Here is a 20072-nt window from a genome sequence, read left to right as displayed (position 1 = left end):
GTAGAGATAAATTCATTTATTTCCAAAACAAAATTTGCACCAATTTCTGCAATAATCTACAACTTTACTACAAAAATGGAAAATATTATGAGAGACCAGGATAAGTTCCTGTAACATTTTTGATCCAGTCAAAGTAGTAATAAGTTCTTGTGTAGCCTGACGGATTGGTGCTTTCACAACCATTAGCACTGAGGAAACTTGCAACACCAACGAGAAAATAATTCTTTGGAAATTCGATTACCAAAGGACTCCCAGTGTCACCCTTTAAAAAAAAGCAAGCCTCATTGCAACGAAATCAGTGTCTTCTAGTTTACTTACCACACATGTGCCTTCGTTGTAATTGCCAATGGCACAAACCATACCATCAGTAATCTGATTTCCATAAGTCATTTTACATTCTGTATTGGTAATAGCCGTCATTTTTACGTATCGTAGATCGTCGCTAAGTTCGGCGTCATCTTGAAAAAATTAATGAGATAAAACAATTGGATTATTGATGAAAGTACTGTCACTAATTTGACCCCATCCTAGACCAATCACATCTGCGTAATCGTTTAGGGGAAACTCCGGTGTGTACACAGGTTCTAGATATGCTGAAATCATTCAAACATTAAAGTTAAAGTTATTAATAAAGTAAAGCTGCAAATTCACCAACACTTTTAAGTACACCTACAATTAAAATCAATTGGTCTTCGAAACTCAATCAATCCAATATCATTTTCGAAAGTGTCTGCATTAAAATCGGGATGTAGAACATAAGTAGACGTTGCTACAGTCAAACCGTCAGGCTCGGCTGATTCTCGATGATTTGAGCCAATGTGGATGGTAAATAGAATGGCACTACAATTTAAAATCACATTTTTTTTTTTAATTAAAAATTGCTTATAATATACTTGTTAACGCAGTGACCAGAAGTGACAACCCAGTCGTTACCAGTTAGAGCTCCACCACAAAAGAATTTGCTGTCGGCTGTTTGGACATGAATTGCCGCGGCAAAAGGAAACTGTCCGGCTCTGGCAACGTCACCTCCGATTATTCTCGATCCTAGAAATTGTTCACCTGTTACTACTAACGGTTAGCATAATCAATGAATTACCCTTGGTTGCAGCTTCCGACTAAAATTTGTAAAAATATTATTGTTATAGAGAGTAGTTAGTATATTTACCTGCGAAATGTAAACAATGAGGGCTACGCCCAAAAAGATTAACTGATTGCGCTTCATTGTGAAGAGTGGATTATAGTAGATCTCATGGTGTTTTATAGAGTAGCTGTACCAATAAAAATTTTTCTTAAATCCACTTATCAGCCAAATTATCGGTACTTATATGTGTCTTAAATGAGCATTTGAAGGAATAAAAAAATTGGTCTAAAGAGTTTAGACAGTACTTCCCTCGCTGTCGGAAACTTGACAACTGCATGCCTATTGTGTTTTTTTTCTCATTACATTTTTGTAGTGGGAATTTAAAAAAAAATTGCGATGACGTCATCAACATTTTTGCAAGGACACGTATATCAGTTGGGATAGATGTAGTGTAATACTAAGAATAAAATTATTATATTCTCAAATTTTCGGGAAAATGAATTGGGTCGTTTGAACATTGATTTGTAATAATCAATAAAATAACGAAACAATTTACTCACGTATACCTACGTATCAGAGGCAACTGAAAATCGTGTATGTATAAACATTCTTAATTTAAGATGACAGGCGTAACAGCATACGCGAGAGCCAAACAGAGAAACTGTAAACAAAACGACCGTCGGTTTTATTGCTTCGACTTCCGCTTATTATATAAAACATTGGGTTTTATTTTAATTCTTGACGGTGAAATTCACAATTGGTTGATTATAAACATGTCTATTTCACATTCGCGGAATCAAGTGAACGCATAAAACAAATGCAGGTCTGTAATGTTAAAGTCGATGTAAATAAGGGTGCTACCCTTATGTTTCAACCGAGTTTTTCCTTTAACAAATTTTGTGTCTACCAAATTGGGTTGGTTGGCGTGTAATACTAATAATAAGTGTTGCCTTTAATTTAATCAATAAAATAAATTGACTTCATTAATTTTTTTGAACCACCTCTTAAGAAAATCTAAAAAATATGAATGGAATGATAAATCACAAGTACAAACTCATCATATTTTTTGCATTTTAGATAGGATTTATTCAGCAAAATTTAAGGCTGACGTCATCAATTTTTTTAGGAGGGATGAACAAATACATTTTGAACAAAAGTTTACCATGCTTATAATAACTTTAAAATATTCCCAAGATTTCAAAGCATTCGGTTTTGTAATTCCTGATTAAATCGATAAAATAAATTCACGCCTTCATTAATTTTTTTGAGTCACCCTGCATATGCAAATCCAAAAATATGAATGGAATGATAAATCACAAGTACAGACTCATCATATTTTGTACATTGTAGATACGATTTATTCGGAAAACTTTTGAGCTGACCTCATCAGTTTTTTGTAGAAGATAACCAAATATATTTTGACTAAAAATTTATTATGCTCTTTATAACCTTAAAACATCTGCAAGATTTCAAAGCATTCGGTTTTGTAGTTCCTGATTAAATCAATAAAATAAATTTACGCATTCATTAATTTTTTTGAGTCACCCTGTATATGCAAATCGAAAAAATTTGAATGGAATGATAAATCACAAGAAGAGACTCACCATATTTTGTACATTTTAGATAGGATTTTTTCAGCAAAATTTTGTGGTGACATCATAAATTTTTTAGGGGGGACGACCAAATACGTTTTGATCAAAAATTTACCATGCTTATGATAATTTTAAAATGTCTTCAAGATTTCGAAGCATTCGGTTTTGTAGTTCCTGAGTAAATCAGTAAAATAAATTTACGCTTTCATTTATTTTCTTGAATCACCCTGGATATGCAAATCCAAAAAATATGAATGGAGTGATAGATCACAAGTACAGACTGATCATATTTTGTACATTTTAGATATGATTTATTCGGCAAATTTTCGAGCTGACGTCATCAAGTTTTTGGAGGGGATAAGCAAATATATTTTGACTAAACATTTATTATGCCCTTTATAACCTTAAAACATCTGCAAGATGTCAGAGCATTCCGTTTTGTAGTTCCTGATTAAATCAATAAAATATATTTACGCATTCATTAATTTTTTTGAGTCACCCTGTATATGCAAATCCAAAAAATATGAATGGAGTGATAAATTACAAGTACAGACTCATCATATTTTTACAGTTTGGATAGGATTTATTCGGCAAACTTTCGAGCTGACGTCATCAATTTTTTGGAGGGGATAAGCAAATATATTTTGACTAAACATTTATTATGCTCTTTATAACCTTAAAACATCTGCAAGATTTCAAAGCATTCGGTTTTGTAGTTTCTGTGTAAATCAGTAAAATAAATTTACGCATTCATTAATTTTTTCGAGTCACCCTGTATATGCAAATCCAAAAAATATAAATGGAGTGATAGATCACAAGTACAGACTCATCATATTTTGTACATTTTAGATATGATTTATTCCACAAACTTTTGAGCTGACGTCATCAAGTTTTTGGAGAGGATAAGCAAATATTTTTTGACTAAAGATTTATGATGCTCTTTGTAGCCTTAAAACATCTGCAACATTTCAAAGCATTCTGGTTAGCAGATTAAAAATTAAATTTCAAAATGTTGTTTTATAATTTCGATTTTTTTTCCACAAATCTGGACGTTTCGGGTGAAAAGTCGATTCAGAGTTGTAAACTACATGTGTAGGACTATGTTATTTTATACAATTGAAAACCCATTTACTATGTACAATTTTGAAGTGACGTCATCGCATTAGTGGTGGGGATGATTAGACAAATTTTGGTTAGCGTTTTACCATCTACATTATATTCTTAATATAAGTACAAAATTTCACAACAATCGGTCGAGTACTTTCGGAGATTATCTGTCTAATAAAAATCCGGGACGGCAGACGGACAGACGGACAGACGGACGGACAGACGGACAGACAGACGGACAGACGGACGGACAGACGGACAGACGGACAGACGGACAGACGGACAGACAGACGGAAATGGGAGACCTATTTCTTCGTCTTCTAGGGGTCATGAAAGATCGAGAAAACGTAAAAGTAGAGAGTCGGCCGACGGACTCGATTACAATACTTCCTTTGCTTACGCTCGGGAAGTAAAAATATACTTTAATTTAGAATAGGCAAAATGTGCATATATTTTTCACGTTGTGCAGAATTAATATGAAGCTTCAACGAGCAGAGACGGAACTTCAACTAGCAGGACCAGCAAAGTTTTAGTCGGTCGCAATAGAAATAATCAATTCTTGGGTACCATTAACGTAAATGTTAATGTTAATAAATAAAAGAATAAAGTTTGGTATTTCACTTAAATTGTTCTCTACCATTTTATTCCCGGTTGTAAGTAAAGGTTATTAAAACGGAACACATTTATAAGTTACGTGTTTCTGCATTTATTTCTCCGTGTTATACACATTATTTAAAAATATGCGTCCTGTCGTGTGTTATTTTGTATCCATTCCAAGTAAGGATACGTTCTTGTGTAACCAGAAGGATTCAAACTTTCGCAACCGTTCGCATTAACAAAACTGGCAACGCCAACGAGAGCATAATATTTTCCATAACCTGCAACCAGTGGACCTCCATTGTCACCCTTGTAAAAAAAAGTACTAAGTATTATTCAAATTCAGACAGTGCTTTTTGACATACGATACAAGTTCCTTCGTTGTAATTGCCAATAGCGCAAACCATATTGTCAGTAATTTGATCACCATAGATCATTCGACATTCTGCATTACTGATGGTCTTAATTAATAAAAATCGTAATTCGTTACTTAATTCTGGATCAGCTTAAATTATAAATTTATACATTTGTTGTAAAGTTCAATTAAGGAATGTGCTTACTGTCACTAGTTTGTCCCCAACCCAGTGCATACACTGAAGCACCATCTTGTAAACTAAATTCCGGTGGATAAACGGGTCCCAGATATACTACAATCAAACTACGACTCTCATGTCCTTATTTATAAGTTCTATACTTACTATTGTAGTCAACAGGTCTCCGAAATTTAATTAATCCGATATCATTTTCGATAGTGTCTGGGTTAAAATCGGGATGCAAAATATAGGTAGATGTAGCTATCGTCATACGACCAGGGTCATCCGATTCTAAATGGTTTGAACCAAGTTGCATAGTAAATAGGACGGCACTTTAATTTATGACCTTGTTTAGTGTTTCAGATAAAAATATATATGAAATAATACTTATAGACGCAGTGTCCTGCTGTGATAACCCAGTCGTTGCCAGTCAGTGCTCCTCCACAAAAGAACTTGCTGTCAGTGGTTTGAACATGAACAGCTGCAGCAAAAGGAAACTGGCCAGCATATGCAACTTGACCACCGATTATACGTGCTCCTAGAAATCATGCATTTTTTTTGCTTTGTTAAAAACTGGATAATATTTGCCATACCATAGTCTCTTTGTGGTATAGCTTCCACCTAAAATTGAAAAAAAATATTAAAATTAATTTCTTGAAATTTACATAATTAATATAATCACCTTGTAAATGTAAACAATGAAACTTGCACACAAACAAATTATTTGATGACGGTTCATTTTGAACAATGGATTATGAAGTCGAGATCTGATCTTGTTTTATAGAATAATAATACTTCAATAAAAATATTTGGTAAATTCGGTTATCACTTATCAGAATTGGTAGGCAGTGTTTACATTTATTATTGGTAAATCATTTTCGAAAATTATATGAACAAATTTTGAACTCGGTTTAAAATTTGTCAATAAAATGTTTAAAAATTTATTACGGACATTTCTATTAGCACTAACGTTGAGAGTTCTAAGTAAATTAATTTTTGTCACAAAATTTTCTATTTCCATATTTACACAGTAAAACACAATCATGGTACTGGGATGAAAGTACAGAAACTCAGGATCTTTGGGTCGTATTTTTATCTAACACAAAGAGAACGATACGTAGATACTAGATTCATTTTGGAGAAATATTTCAGGAGAATATTTTAATAAGCACTACAAACAGAAGTACTTGTTCAGATCGACCTCCATGGCATCAAAATTTTTGTTATTGTTTTTGTTTCACCATCATGATAATTGATCCGTAACTAAATCCTATTAAATTGTGGTGGATTTAGACTTTTGTTTTCAAGTCAAAAGTAAAAATAAGTTTCAAAAAGACCGACATTATGTGATGATTTCTAATAGGAACTAATCATGCCTTTAAATCAAATAGTATCGAAAATTCTGCCTAGTCAATATGATTATCACAAAGTTTAAAAACAAGCGGAAACACAAATTCGTTTTAGAGACTCTAACTTCATAAACAAATTGATTTAAGAGTTTTCTTTGTACTATTTCTCATCTTCATCTAGTTATATAGTTTTTAATGTAGCGGTACTATATTCTGGAATAAATTTAACAAAAACATAAATGGCTTATGAATAGCACAGAATTAAAACTGTGTCGTTACGTCCACTAAGTCAAAGATTTGTCAATAATGTAGTCAATGTGATTGTTAAAACGAAGTTGAGAGTAAATTTACACCTAAATCTTGGAGTTCGTCAATTTCCTCTAAAAACTGATTTTATTGATATTATAACTCAATTGCTGCGTGCAGATTTGATTAAAAAACTGAAGACGAAAACCATTGAAGTTGACTAGTTACAATGGAATCGAGTAACTCAGGAGCTGTTAATTTTTCAACAACCGCCTACATAATTTTCACCTACGTTTCTCTACCCGATCAAAAGTGGGAAGAATGTAACTGTTTTTCAACATTGTAGACCATCTCTCAAAGATGTTTTAAGCAAAAAAATAAAGAGTACTAAAGAGAAAAATTTCGGTTTTTTATAAGAAAACGTGGGGCACCGTTAGGAGCAGATTTCATATTAAAAATTTCATCAAATACATCAGATAAACTCATTTATTTGAAATAGACGTAGTTATCAAATTTACCTTTTTCTAATTCGGTACACAATCAGCTGTTGTTTTTAAACGACATAGTTCTTTAAGTTTCTTACTAAACTACTAGCCTTACGGTTGTTGACTTTATAAGGAAGCAATATTTCTATGTCATGCAATAAAATTTCATAGAAAGCAGCAACTTTACAGAAGTTTAAAATTTAAACAAAAATCTTAGTAAGTCGTCGTTAGGAAAATCAAAAATACGAAATTCAGATTTCCGTTAAGGCGCAGAGCAAATAGACCAAGAAGGGCCAGTAGTGAAAATTTTGAGAAAATACACTATCCAATTCAAAACAGATGTCAAGATTATGGATAATAATAGAAAATATTATGAGACAAGACACACATTTCTCATATTGGAAGTTTTATTAATTTGTTTCAAATTTATTATGATCGCCAATGCCGAAAGAAATTCTTAAATTTTTTGGACATGGAGTAGGGTTGACTCAATCAGATACTTTGCAGAAGTCGAAATACCCCGATTTTAATAATAATGAAAAAACTTTCAGAGTTTAAAAAATATATTTGTAGTCACTGCTACACGTGTTTCGGTACACAGTACCGTCTTCAGGCAGAAGAGAAACAGTTTCTCTTCTGCCTGAAGACGGTACTGTGTACCGAAACACGTGCAGCAGTGACTACAAATATATTTTTTAAACTCTGAAAGTTTTTTCATTATTATTAAAATTAATATGGAGTTTAAACACGTATCAGCCTCATCAATACAAACAGAAATACCCCGAATTAACCTCGAACCTGTCTTTAAAAGCATCTATGATAAATAGGCTTCGGATTTTACGTCGTTAAAAATTGAATAAAAGGAGACAACTTTAGTTTCCAAAAGTGACGAATTAGGTTATAAAAATCTTAGTTTAGATTAAAAACCTGGAAGAAAAAATTGCTCAACGAAAAAGCATACATCAAAAAAATATATTAAAATGAATTGGAATAAAATTTATGATATTTCTGGCCTAGATGAAAAGGTAGATTGGTTTAACGGCTGTCTACTGTCGTTGTTTGATGTTCATGCTCCGGTTAAAACGGTAAAAATAATGCGCAACAACTATACCTGGTTTACTGATAATTTGAAATTCCTAAAACAAATAAAGCAGAAGGCGTGGAATCGTTACAAAAAAACTTTAAAACTTGAACACAAAAATTATTATTGCCAACTAAGAAACTATTACAATTCTGCTATAATACTAGAAAAACAAGCATATTACCGTCACAGTCTGGCCTCATGTGGCCGTAACTCGACCTTATTCTGGAAAAAAATAAAATCCTGGAGTAATATGACGTACCACAATGATTTATCTAACGTACACCCTTTTAATGACGTAGGTTTAATAAATCAATACTTTATCGGAAGTATTCCCCAATCAACTCCTGATGTCGAGTATCTATCCGAATTCTCATCCCAATATTATGATAACAATTCAAAATTTTCTTATCATCCCGTAAATACTGACACGATTAATGAACTCATTTCAAAACAAAAGTCTTACTCTGCTGGCCTTGATGGAGTATCAGGTAAAATGTTGCAAATTGCTCTTCCATGGATTTTACATCCTCAATTACTCTTTCGAACTAAGTCAAATTCCTAGCCAATGGAAATGTGCCTTGGTAAAACCAATTCCAAAAAAAGGTGCTCCAACCTGCCTTAAAGATCTCAGACCAATCAGCTTACTTAGTACATTGCTGAAAATAGCAGAATCAGCCCTCTTGCAACAATTAAATATATTTATATTTCAGGCAAATATTCTTCCTACTGTTCAATCAGGCTTCAGAACTCACTTTAGCACGACCACTGTTTTAAGTTCCCTAATTGATGACGTATTGAAAGGCTGCTGTGACAGTAAAGTAACTTCACTTACTTTATTGGACATGTCTAAAGCGTTCGATGCGGTTAATTTTAAGTTATTGCTTGCTAAACTAAAATATTATGGCTTTTCTGAAAACTGCGTAACTTGGCTCGAAAACTACCTTCTTAATAGATCTCAAGTCGTATCCTGTCATGGTTCTATTTCTAAACCTCTTACAATAAAAAATGGTGTACCTCAAGGATCTGTACTAGGTCCTGTCTTGTTTTCTATTTATACGGCTGACTTCCCTAAATATCTTCAACATTGTCAACTTCATATGTATGCTGACGACTTTCAAATTTATTATTCTTTTAATCCTGTATCTGAACATAACGCTCCAGAAAAAATTAACTCAGATCTTGAACGTTCACGTGAATGGACTTGTAAGAACTGTCTTTCCTTAAATCTTGCAAAAACTATTTCAATTACTTTGGGTACACCAAATAAAATAAGAGCAATTGACCCTTTTCCTGTAAGATCGTAAAACTTCCATCGTGACTTTCCGTGCGCACGCATCTTCAAAACCACGTTGGAAATAGTATCCGGCACTCCGGCAGCAGAGCAAAGGCCTGTGACCACAGTATAGACAACAGTCAGTATGGACAACTCGTGTCGGCGCCTTTGATCTTTTTGACCCGAATTTTAAGCCGTCATCGGTGGTCGTTGTCCAAAATATTTCTAGATGTCGCCACCCAATTTAAAAAGGATCACAAACGCTTCATTTTAAAATTGATTCGTGTACACAATTTACTACACTTTGTGCAAATGAATTTTTGGAAAAGACTTAAAAATAGTGTAATAACAATAACATTTTATAACTAGTTGATCTTAGAAACCACACAGTCTATTATAATAAATAATTAATTAAGCGCCCTATAACTACTGGGATGCCATGTTGAAACTTAGATGTGGACCGCTTTTCTGATTACGATTTTACGTTTCATTAATTTCTTTTTCATGATGGCTGTAAATCGTTGTAAAATTCAACGTTATTAGAAAATGCTAATATATGTACATTTATTTTTTTTACAAAAAAAAATAAACAGTAAACAATGGTCCTATGAAAACGTGAACAACGCTTTTTAAAATGTCTCTGTGAAAATTACACTTAACTGCAATTATTACACCGGAAGATCAGCCTTAAATCATCAAAACCAATGCAACTAAACTGCCAAATTTCAAATATTTCACAATTCACATTAACGTCACTAGATAACAAAAGTACCGCAGTTCAATGTCCCAATGTGTAAGAAAGAGAAGTACCTTGCGTTGCGCGCCCTCATACGGTCACAAGACAAACGACCACCCATGAAAACGGGTCAGTAAAAACAGCGAGTTGTCTCTACTGATTGATATCTATACTGTGTCTATACTGTGACAAACCGCTTTGACAGAATGCAACCGGCTATACATGCGTAATCTGTCGCTCATTGGTTAATTTTAACTTGGCGCTCCAAAAATCTGACTTCGCCTGCGCGATGTTGTCTCACTCTGTATCATTGGAATTTATATAATGTCTACTCACTTTGCTTACAGGAAAAGGGTCAATAAACTCAGATCTTAATCTTCATATTGGAGGTACCACTATTTCTTCTGCCCGAGTAGTTAAAAGTCTTGGGTTACATATTGATAATCAGCTAAAATTTACTGACCATATAAATAAGATCTGCCAAACCACATTTAATGGATTCAAATTGATTTCCCCTTATAAGAACCTTTTAGACATTCGCTCCAAACGCCTGTTGACTGATGCCTTGATACTTTCACATTTAAACTATGCTGACATAGTATATGGTCCCTGTCTATCTTGTGTGGACAAATATCGTTTGCAAAAGATTCAAAACTTTTGTGTGAGATATATTTATTCTATTCCACGTGACACCCACATTACACCTTTTGTACGGAATTTAGGCTGGATGAAAATGCATGAAAGACGTTTTCATCACTTTATCAAACTCATAACAAAAATCCGACTTCATAATGAGCCTCACTATCTGCAAAATAAAATTTCAATTCGTAGTTCTGTACATGACAGAAACCTGCGACAAATAGATCTGACTGTTGACATACCTTCTCATTCTTTGAGTTCATATAAATCGTCATTTTCATATTTAGCTGCATATGTCATAAATAACGTTTTACGTCATTATTCCAACTTAAATAACCATTACATCATCAAATCTGTAAAGGATCTCTTATTGGTTGAGCAAGCAGAAATAAAATTAAAATTAAATTTAAATCTTTTTTAAATTCTGTACCTTTAATACTATCTATAAAAAATTATGTTCCTCTTTCATATTTTACAACTTGTATTTCATATCTCATTTCCATTTCTTTTCAACATAGGGACAGATTGTAAATCAGTAATACTGAATCTGTTTTTTTTTCCCTTTTGAGTATTATGCATTATTTATTTATTTTCGTTTACTTGTATTTTTTTTTTTTATTCATGGTACTCAATAAATTTATTATTATTATTATTATATATTTAAAAAAAAACATTAAACAAAACATTATAGAAACAAATATTTTGTGTAACAAACAAAAAAAAATTAAATAAATAAACGATCTATAGTTACGTCCACTAATTCTAAGTTATCGCAAAAAAATGGAGATCAAATTAAAGCAAGTCGCATTTAACAAAAAATAAAATATTAATTCAGGTATTTAAAATGAGTTACAAAAGCAGACTATATACGATTGTAAATTTACACCTTTGATCGCTTAAAACACAAGTTTTGAAAACGTGGGTTCCACATCACAAGAAGTGATGGGTGCAAAATTGAATATTGAACAAACTACGTTTTCATTTATGTATGTATTGTTGGTAGCATTTCCATTACGGCAAATTACGTTATTTACGGAACATATAAAATCGTATCCTGGATTCTTTTTTAATAGAGAACATTATTTTTGGAACACCATTTCCCCATCTTTCCTGGTGTGTTTTTTTAAAGATGTATACACTTTTTCTACAATTTCCATACTTTGGTTTAATTTTAAACCTATAGTTTCTAATTGTTCTATTACATCAACAATAATTTTAAAGTGAGTTTTAATGTACAAGAGTTCATTTTTAACGATTGCTTTATTCAGGAATTCTTGAGGTTTTTTAATGCTTTGTGCATCTGTGGCTTCAAATGACATTACAACCTAAAAATATTCAATATCAGAATGATAGTAAAAAACCATTGTATATTTACTGACTTGTTTTAAAACATCAAAGTGTTCTGCATAAAACAATGCTGCTTGAATCCAAGTGCCCCACCTGGTTAATACAGGTTCAGGTGGGAGAGGTGTATTTGGTGAACAGTTTTTATAAAACTCTACTCTTATTGGTGCTTTTAAAAAGATTTTCTTAACATTGCTAATTATCCCATTGACATCTGGATAATTCAGTCTAATTGTTTCAGACACTAAATGTAACACAAGTGCCATACATGTTAAGTGTGTTATATTTTGATAAAACACCTTCAAATTAGCACCAGTTTTGATCATGTATGAAGCACCATCTGCTGCCAACCATTTAACTTTTTTGTGTTCAGTTCCTTTTGGCCACAATAAAGCTACAAATTAACAATTAAATAAATTATAATAATTTCAATGCTTAAAATTATCCATAGCACACCCAATGATTCGTTTATAAATCTCGAGATTGTGTTGCTATTAGTTTTATCAAGCTGCCTCAAAGCTAGTAGAAATGGACGGTCAGCTTCTTCAGAAGATAACATTCCAATTACTAAATGGGTTATGTATCTTCCTAATCTGTCCGTCGTCTCATCGACGCTAATCATTATTGCCAATAGAATTTCTAATTTGTTTAATTACCTGTAAATTATAAAATTTATGTTAAAAAGTTTTTAAATAAAAATTCTAATGCTCACCATATCGTAATCTTTTGGTGAATAATTTTTTATCAGAGTAGTTTCTGGGGGTAAATGCCTTCCTGTATATTTATGCATAAAATTTTTAAACTCAGGACAACTAACTTTATTCCATGGAATATTCGCTGCGGTAAATGTCCTACATAAATCGGTGCAAAATTGCGTAAAATCATTGTCTCAACTAATGTTTAATAAAGTCTGTTAATTGGATTTATTCTCGTTCTTTTTATGTGCATCGCCAATGCAGTGTTGTTCAAAGTGTGATTTTTTTTCGCACTTAAACTAGGAAACAAAAATGTGAACATAATTCAAGCTTCAGTATTTTAAATGTTTACTTACAACTTTTCCACACACTTTGCAGAATAACTCATTGTCTTTGGTTGAAGTAGGAAATTGAAAATTAATGTCCAAATTATTCCCTAACCATAATTTGATTTTATCTGTCATAGATGATTTTACCTTAGGCATTTTGAGAATTCTTTACTGTATGCACAAAAATTCATTTCTCTCGAGAATCGCGCGACTTCAGACGTGTGTTTGTGAGCTCCCATTGTTTCTCATTTGTATACAGAAGAAAGCAGTCAAAAGATTGGTAATACTGTATTGCGTGGTAAGACAGTAATTTTTCTAAATTGTCTAATTATAAGATCAAAGCGGTATTTTCTTTTTTCTGCTCGGAGATAACGGTGTTATCTACACCCACGGACGCCGTGTGGTGAGCTATCGCTCATTTTTACCTCGCTTTTTAGCGGTGGGCAAATGCGGAGAATTAATTTATTTCGAAAGAAAAACAAGTGATTTCAGCTTGCTTTAGAAAATGGTTACTCCTTGTGGTACGTGCCTTGCAGTTATTGACGGTAAGGCACCGTCTGTATCTTGCAGCGGCATCTGCAACAAGCGTTTTCATTCCCAATGTGTTGACATCACTACTGCGGTTATGAAATATTTAAATTCGGTACCCGGTTTATCGTGGAAGTGCAGCGATTGTGTCCGAAAATGTTTCTATCTTGACCACACAGGTTTAAACAAACTTCTTGAGGACAAACACTCTGAAATGTTAAATAGTTTAAATAGTGTGTTTGATACACTGAAAACTGATTTTAATAAGATCGCTGATGAAAAGATACGAATGTTACATCAATCTGAGATGGATAGTGCAACTGTCCCATCATATTCGAAAATCCTGAAAGACAAAATTCAACCGGCAGTCATCATTAAGCCAAAAAATATCATACAAACTACAACTCTTACTAAGTCCGACATTAGAGACAACATAAATCCCTTGGAATCCCAGTTATCCTTCACGAAAATTAAAAATACGCAAAGTGGTGGAGTCCTGATAGGATTTCCTTCTAAGGAAGAAAACGATCGTTTTAAAAAACGTGCTACTGATAAATTAGGAGCTAATTATGAAATCCACGAAATTAAAGGTGTGCAACCCAGAATTAAAATTGTCGGGCTATCTCAGGAATACCCCGAAACTGAACTAATCAATTTTCTCGAACATTCTGTGAAAAGTAAGAGTTTCTCATTGAACTATCATCCTGAATGTAAGCTACTAAAACAGTGGCCGACAAAAAAGAATTCCAAAGTATACCAAGCTGTGTTACAAATCGATCAATCTACATACGATCTCATCATGAAAGCTGGAGGAATATTCATTGGGTACGACTACTGTTATGCTTACGACGCAATTGATATTGTTCGCTGCTTCAACTGCAACGGCTTCAATCACTCTTCAAGAAAATGTCGGCAGCCAAAATCTTGTCCGAAGTGCGGGTTAGAACATTCTGTATCTGATTGTAAAGCTCAAACTCTCAATTGCATCAACTGTAAAAAAGCAACAAAAGATAGTGACACTCAGCACAACACAAATCATGCCGCATGGGACAACAGATGTCCTGTATATCAAGCTGCAGTAGATCAATTTAAAAAAGAAAATTTCCTACGGCAATAGCAATTACTTACAAACTCATCAACATGTGTACTGGAATATATAAATGCTTCGAATACTAATACCCCAGGTGAGCCCTTACCTAATGAAACTGAAACTGTAACTGAATTAAAACAATTTTCCTTTGCATACACAAATATCGCGTCAATAATGGCAAAATTAAACTCCCTAAATTTATATTTACAGAATAACAGAACTTCATGTTTAGCTATATCCGAGACATGGTTAAATGAATCAATTGGTAATAAGCTAATTGACTTGCCTGATTATCATATTTATCGTTGTGATCGAAAAGGAAATGGAGGTGGAGTATGTATTTTACTAAACAAAATTGATTTTCATAATTTTAGAATTTCTGAAATGCATCATAATATTACCTCATCTACTATTGAGTGTTTGTTTCTCTGTATATCTTTTAAAACAGTTTCTTTTTGTGTAGGTTGTATATATCGTTCACCCACCACCTCACTGGCAGATGATATACTACTAATTAATGAACTTAAGAGAATTTCCGATTATTATAGTTGCTTAATTGTCTGTGGAGATTTTAATCTGCCAGATATTAAATGGCCCATTACATATATACCAGAAGGTAATAATACGAATTCACTCTTTGTAGAAATGTATCTTGACTCTAATTATAATCAACTAGTGCACGAACCCACTCGATTTAGACTTGGTAATACCCCGTCACTCTTAGACTTAATTCTAATTAATGATACTACTCTTCTTTCTGATATTAACATTTCCTCTCCAATAGGCATTTCTGATCATGCAGTAATAGAATCTAATATCCAGATAAGTCTAGTCACAGCTTCAAAACACAGGAAAGAGTTATACAAAATAATCGACCATAATCAAGTTTCTTTTGTCATGGACCACCTCAACTGGGAAGCCTTTTACTCTATTTCTGAAGTACAAACTTTGTGGAATGTATTCAAAAACACAATACATAGTGTAGTTGCTAACAACAGTAAGACGAAAGTCAAGCAGTCGAATAGTACAAAACCTTGGATTTCAGGGGATTTACTGCGAAGGGTTAAGTATAAAAGAAAATTGTGGAAAAAATATAAACTGACAAAGAAAACAGAAGATTTTGAGTTGCACCGTAGTTTTGCCAATATACTAAGCAAAGATTTAAATAAGGCCAGACAAATTTATGAAAATTCCTTGTTGAACAGAGGACCAAAAGCAGTGTATAAATATACTAAACGCAAACTGTGTTCGAAAATTTCTTTGCCTACTGTAAAAAACAACGATGGTTATTGTTCTAAATCCAACTCTGAATCGGCTGAAATACTAGCAGAATTTTTTGCCAGTACATATACCAGTGAAGACTCTCAAAATCTACCTAGTTCTCCCCCGACATCATCGTATCTTGATACTATAGAAATAAATGAAGCTATAGTTTATTGTGAGCTATTGAACCTTTCTGAACATAGTGCCCCTGGTCCTGATAATATCTGTGGTTCTTTCTTAAAAAAATATGCTCTGCAATTAGCCAAGCCTCTTGCTCACATAATGTCCCAGTCTTTACTTTCAACTTCTTTACCGTCCGACTGGTTAAAATCTTCTGTCACACCCATTTTTAAAAAAGGTGACAAAACTGACCGTAAAAACTATCGTCCTATAAGTTTGACTGCAGTTTGCTGTAAATTAATGGAACGAATTTTGTGTAAAAGAATAATTCATTTTGCTATTCATGAAGGTATAGTACCTGACGAACAACATGGCTTTCTCCCTGGTCGTTCCACTGAGACATGCCTTCTATACTGTTTAGATAAATGGACCAAAGCTATTGACCGTGGTGATTCCGTTGATATTGTTTATATAGATTTTCAAAAGGCATTCGACAAAGTTCCTCATCGAAGGCTAATACACAAACTGAGAGAGTTAGGTATTAAGGGTAATCTCTTGAAGTGGATATCCGCTTTCCTATCTGAACGTGTCTTTTACGTCAGAGTTGGTGATTCATTATCCAATAATTATGCTGTAAAATCCGGAGTTCCTCAGGGATCCGTCCTAGGGCCTGTTTTATTTGTTCTTTATATATCTGATTTAAGTCGTCTTCTAAAATCAGATCATGCCTTTTATGCGGATGATCTTAAAATTTTTAACTATCCCAATAGCAGTTATAATATCCTAATCGAAGACCTAAATACTGTGCTACAATGGTGCGATCTGTGGCTAATTCCTATTAACAAAGAAAAGTGCGTCATTCTTCATCTGGGTGCAAAAAATCCATGTTTAAACTATCGTATTGGCAACGATCTCATCAAAGCGGTTGATAAGTATGTAGATCTTGGTATCACGATTCAAAGCGACCTCAAATGGTCGCACCACTCTTTAAAAACTGCTAAAAAAACAAACATTACGATGTATCTGCTTCGAAAAGCCTTCCAAAGTCTATCGAAGGAGTCATTTCTGACATTGTATAAATCTTATGTTAGACCTCTGTTGGAATACGCATCTGTTGTCTGGTGTCCTTTCTTACAAAAAGACATTGAGTTATTAGAGCGAGCTCAAAGACGCGCAACCAAAACGGTCGCCAGCCTACATAACCTTCCGTATTCTCAGAGGCTCCAAGAACTAAAACTTTGCACTCTGTCCGAAAGACGATCCAGAAACGATTTAGTCTGGACATTTAAAATTTTGAAAGGTTATCTTGGGGTCGACTTGTCACCTTTATTTAACATCAACAGTGACGAACGTCTTCGTGGTCACAGCTTAAAATTGCGTCATAATCAGTACAAAAGCAAGATCCGGGAAAACTTTTTAAGTAATCGAGTATTTACTGCCTGGAATGCCCTACCCGCAAACGCTATTAATTCTCATAGTATCAACACATTCAAAGCAAAGCTACATTAACAGAAGATAATAAATTGTCGCCATTGTAAATTACGCTGATTACAATTTGTATTTCTCTGTTTTAGTAAAATCGTGAGCTTAATAGGCACTGCCTCAGCTCAAAGTATGATAATAATAATAATAATAATAATAATAATAATAATAAAAATCAAAACCGGCCCCAGCACACGCAAAGACACTCAGTATCACTAACAATAAACTTCTAAAATAAAATGCTTTTTCAGAGATTCACCTCCTTCCGGCTATAATCTAAATGAAATGCAGGCCAGTGTTGTCAGTTGGCGACACTAACCCGTACCATTAAACTCAAGAGCGTTGTTTACAACTCATTTTTAAACAATCTGCCAGCCAAAACAATGAATTCACTGAAAATCTCTATTGTGCTAGCACGTCCGCTTCGTTGGTCGTGGAATCCTATTTTAAGTCTTTTAAAATTTACAATTAGGTCGTTTAATTAACACTTTAGGTCTCTAACGGTACATTAGGCATTTTAGTTAGTAATAAATGGGCGTTAAATAAACATATTTTTTTTAAATTTGTATAAATATATAAATTTCGCTGCAATGCCTGAAGTAGATATAAAAATGCAAAAAACCTAAGATCCGAAGCCTAATGATAAATTAACTATACTTAATAGTTGTTGTACTTTGAATCTTCAAAATGTTTTGTTTAACTTTGAAGTTTTGCACAGCATTTTTTTTTATCTTGTATAAGGCAGTTTGGACTCATATATTAGGTTCGCATAAGTTATAACAGCTAAGTTTAATTTATTTATCATTTACAACAAATCGACCATTTTTAGAAATTATTGAAAAACTAGCTCAAAATATCTTTAGTGGAATTTTTTAGGAGATTACTTTGCTAAAGGTTTTTGTATCGTGTGTCACTGTAAAACTTTGTCATTTATTTCTAAATTTTATTCATACAAGTTTTGTTCCTCTCTTGTATTGTTTTGTATCCACTCCAAGTAAGGAAATGTTCTTGTATAACCAGAAGGATCTGTACTTTCGCATCCTTTCGCACTGACAAAACTAGCAACACCAACAAGAGCATAATATTTTCCGTTACTTGCAACTAATGGACTTCCATTGTCACCCTTAAAAAGAAAAAACACCTTTATACAGATACAATAACAACGATTGTTTCTCTACTTACGACGCAAGTTCCTTCATTGTAATTACCAACAACACAAACCATGGTGTCAGTTATTTGATCACCATAGATCGTTCGACATTCTGCATTACTGATAGTCCTAATGAACAAATATCGTAATTCGTTACTTAGTTCCGGGTCAGCTGAAAATTATACATTTGTTACGACATATACCTCACTTCGAAATATGCTTACAGTCACTAATTTGTCCCCAGCCGAGTACATAGACCGGCGCATCGTCTGTTAAACTAAATCCCATCGGAAAAACGGGGTTCAAATATACTAAAAATAAATTACAAAACACATATCATTACAAGTCTTGTATTTTACTGTTATAGTCAATAGGTCTTCGAAATTTAATTAAACCAATGTCATTTTCGATAGCCTCTGGATTAAAATCTGGATGCAAAATATACGTAGATGTAGCTACTGTCAGACGATTAGGATCATCCGATTCTAAATGATTTGAACCAAGTTGAATAGTAAATAGAACGGCACTTAAAATTATGTACTTGTTTAGTATTTTAAATGAAAATATATCTTTAAAAATACTTGTAGACGCAGTGTCCTGCGGTGATGACCCAATCGTTGCCTGTCAGTGCTCCTCCGCAAAAAAACTTGCTGTCAGCAGTTTGAACGTGAACAGCTGCAGCAAAAGGAAACTGGCCAGCAAATGCAATGTGACCACCGATTATTCGTGCTCCTAGAAGTAATATTCATAATTCTTGTTAATAACACACATCAAATGCCTTAGTTACCATATTCTTTTCTCGATACAGCTTCTACCTAAAATTGTAAAAATCAATTTAAAATTGAATCTGGAATGTATGCATAGTTAATATCACCTTGTAAGTAAGGAAACATGCACACAAACAAATTAATTGATGAAGGTTCATTTTGAACAATGGATCATGGAATTAAGATCTGATCTTGTTTAGAAGACTAACAATTCAATAAAAGTATTAGATAAATTCAGTTATCGCTTATCAGAATTTACAGACACTACTTTCGTTTACAATTGCGGAAACAGTTTCCAGAATGAAATAAACAAATATTGAACATAGTTTAATAAAAAATGTAGTTACTAGCTAACGTTCTGTTATAATATAAACACTTTAACAATTTCTGAGAAACTACACTTGTTTTCGAAGATGGTGTTCTAAATTTTATTTTGTCGTCTTTCTTCTAGTTTGTTACATTTTTATGTATCACTGATGAGCTTCTAATGGAAATCCCGGGTAGAATTTGTTCGTTTTGCCGTGCGTTTGTTTGTAACTTCATGTTTGCTATATTTTCCAATCGTTGGTCTAAACAATTCTT

General features: G+C 33.3%; 3 protein-coding genes across 3 annotated transcripts; all 3 read right to left on the bottom strand.

Annotated features, from left to right (window-relative positions):
• Position 1: 1 nt before the first annotated feature.
• Positions 2-1243, bottom strand: LOC135130255 (chymotrypsin BI-like). The gene is made up of 7 exons (XM_064057610.1): positions 1166-1243; positions 1097-1115; positions 894-1044; positions 674-840; positions 507-593; positions 319-458; positions 2-262 (listed from the first exon to the last, which is right to left on the bottom strand). Exons 1-7 carry the CDS (start codon positions 1220-1222, stop codon positions 86-88), a joined length of 798 nt encoding a protein of 265 aa, XP_063913680.1. The 5' UTR covers positions 1223-1243; the 3' UTR covers positions 2-85.
• Positions 1244-4462: 3219 nt separating this feature from the next.
• Positions 4463-5674, bottom strand: LOC135130373 (brachyurin-like). The gene is made up of 7 exons (XM_064057744.1): positions 5593-5674; positions 5504-5531; positions 5298-5448; positions 5076-5242; positions 4938-5024; positions 4743-4882; positions 4463-4686 (listed from the first exon to the last, which is right to left on the bottom strand). Exons 1-7 carry the CDS (start codon positions 5647-5649, stop codon positions 4513-4515), a joined length of 804 nt encoding a protein of 267 aa, XP_063913814.1. The 5' UTR covers positions 5650-5674; the 3' UTR covers positions 4463-4512.
• Positions 5675-18483: 12809 nt separating this feature from the next.
• Positions 18484-19685, bottom strand: LOC135130395 (brachyurin-like). The gene is made up of 7 exons (XM_064057771.1): positions 19598-19685; positions 19511-19538; positions 19305-19455; positions 19083-19249; positions 18948-19034; positions 18756-18895; positions 18484-18696 (listed from the first exon to the last, which is right to left on the bottom strand). The coding sequence occupies exons 1-7, from the start codon at positions 19646-19648 to the stop codon at positions 18517-18519; spliced, it is 804 nt and encodes a 267-aa protein (XP_063913841.1). The 5' UTR covers positions 19649-19685; the 3' UTR covers positions 18484-18516.
• Positions 19686-20072: the final 387 nt, after the last annotated feature.

Source organism: Zophobas morio, unplaced genomic scaffold (genome assembly GCF_036711695.1).
Source record: "Zophobas morio isolate AGI-343-1 ecotype UQ-CSIRO unplaced genomic scaffold, CSIRO_AGI_Zmor_V1 ptg000017l, whole genome shotgun sequence".
Taxonomy (NCBI): Eukaryota; Metazoa; Arthropoda; class Insecta; order Coleoptera; family Tenebrionidae; genus Zophobas; species Zophobas morio.
Note: the sequence above shows the minus strand (reverse complement) of the source record. Positions and strands in the feature narration are given on the sequence as shown.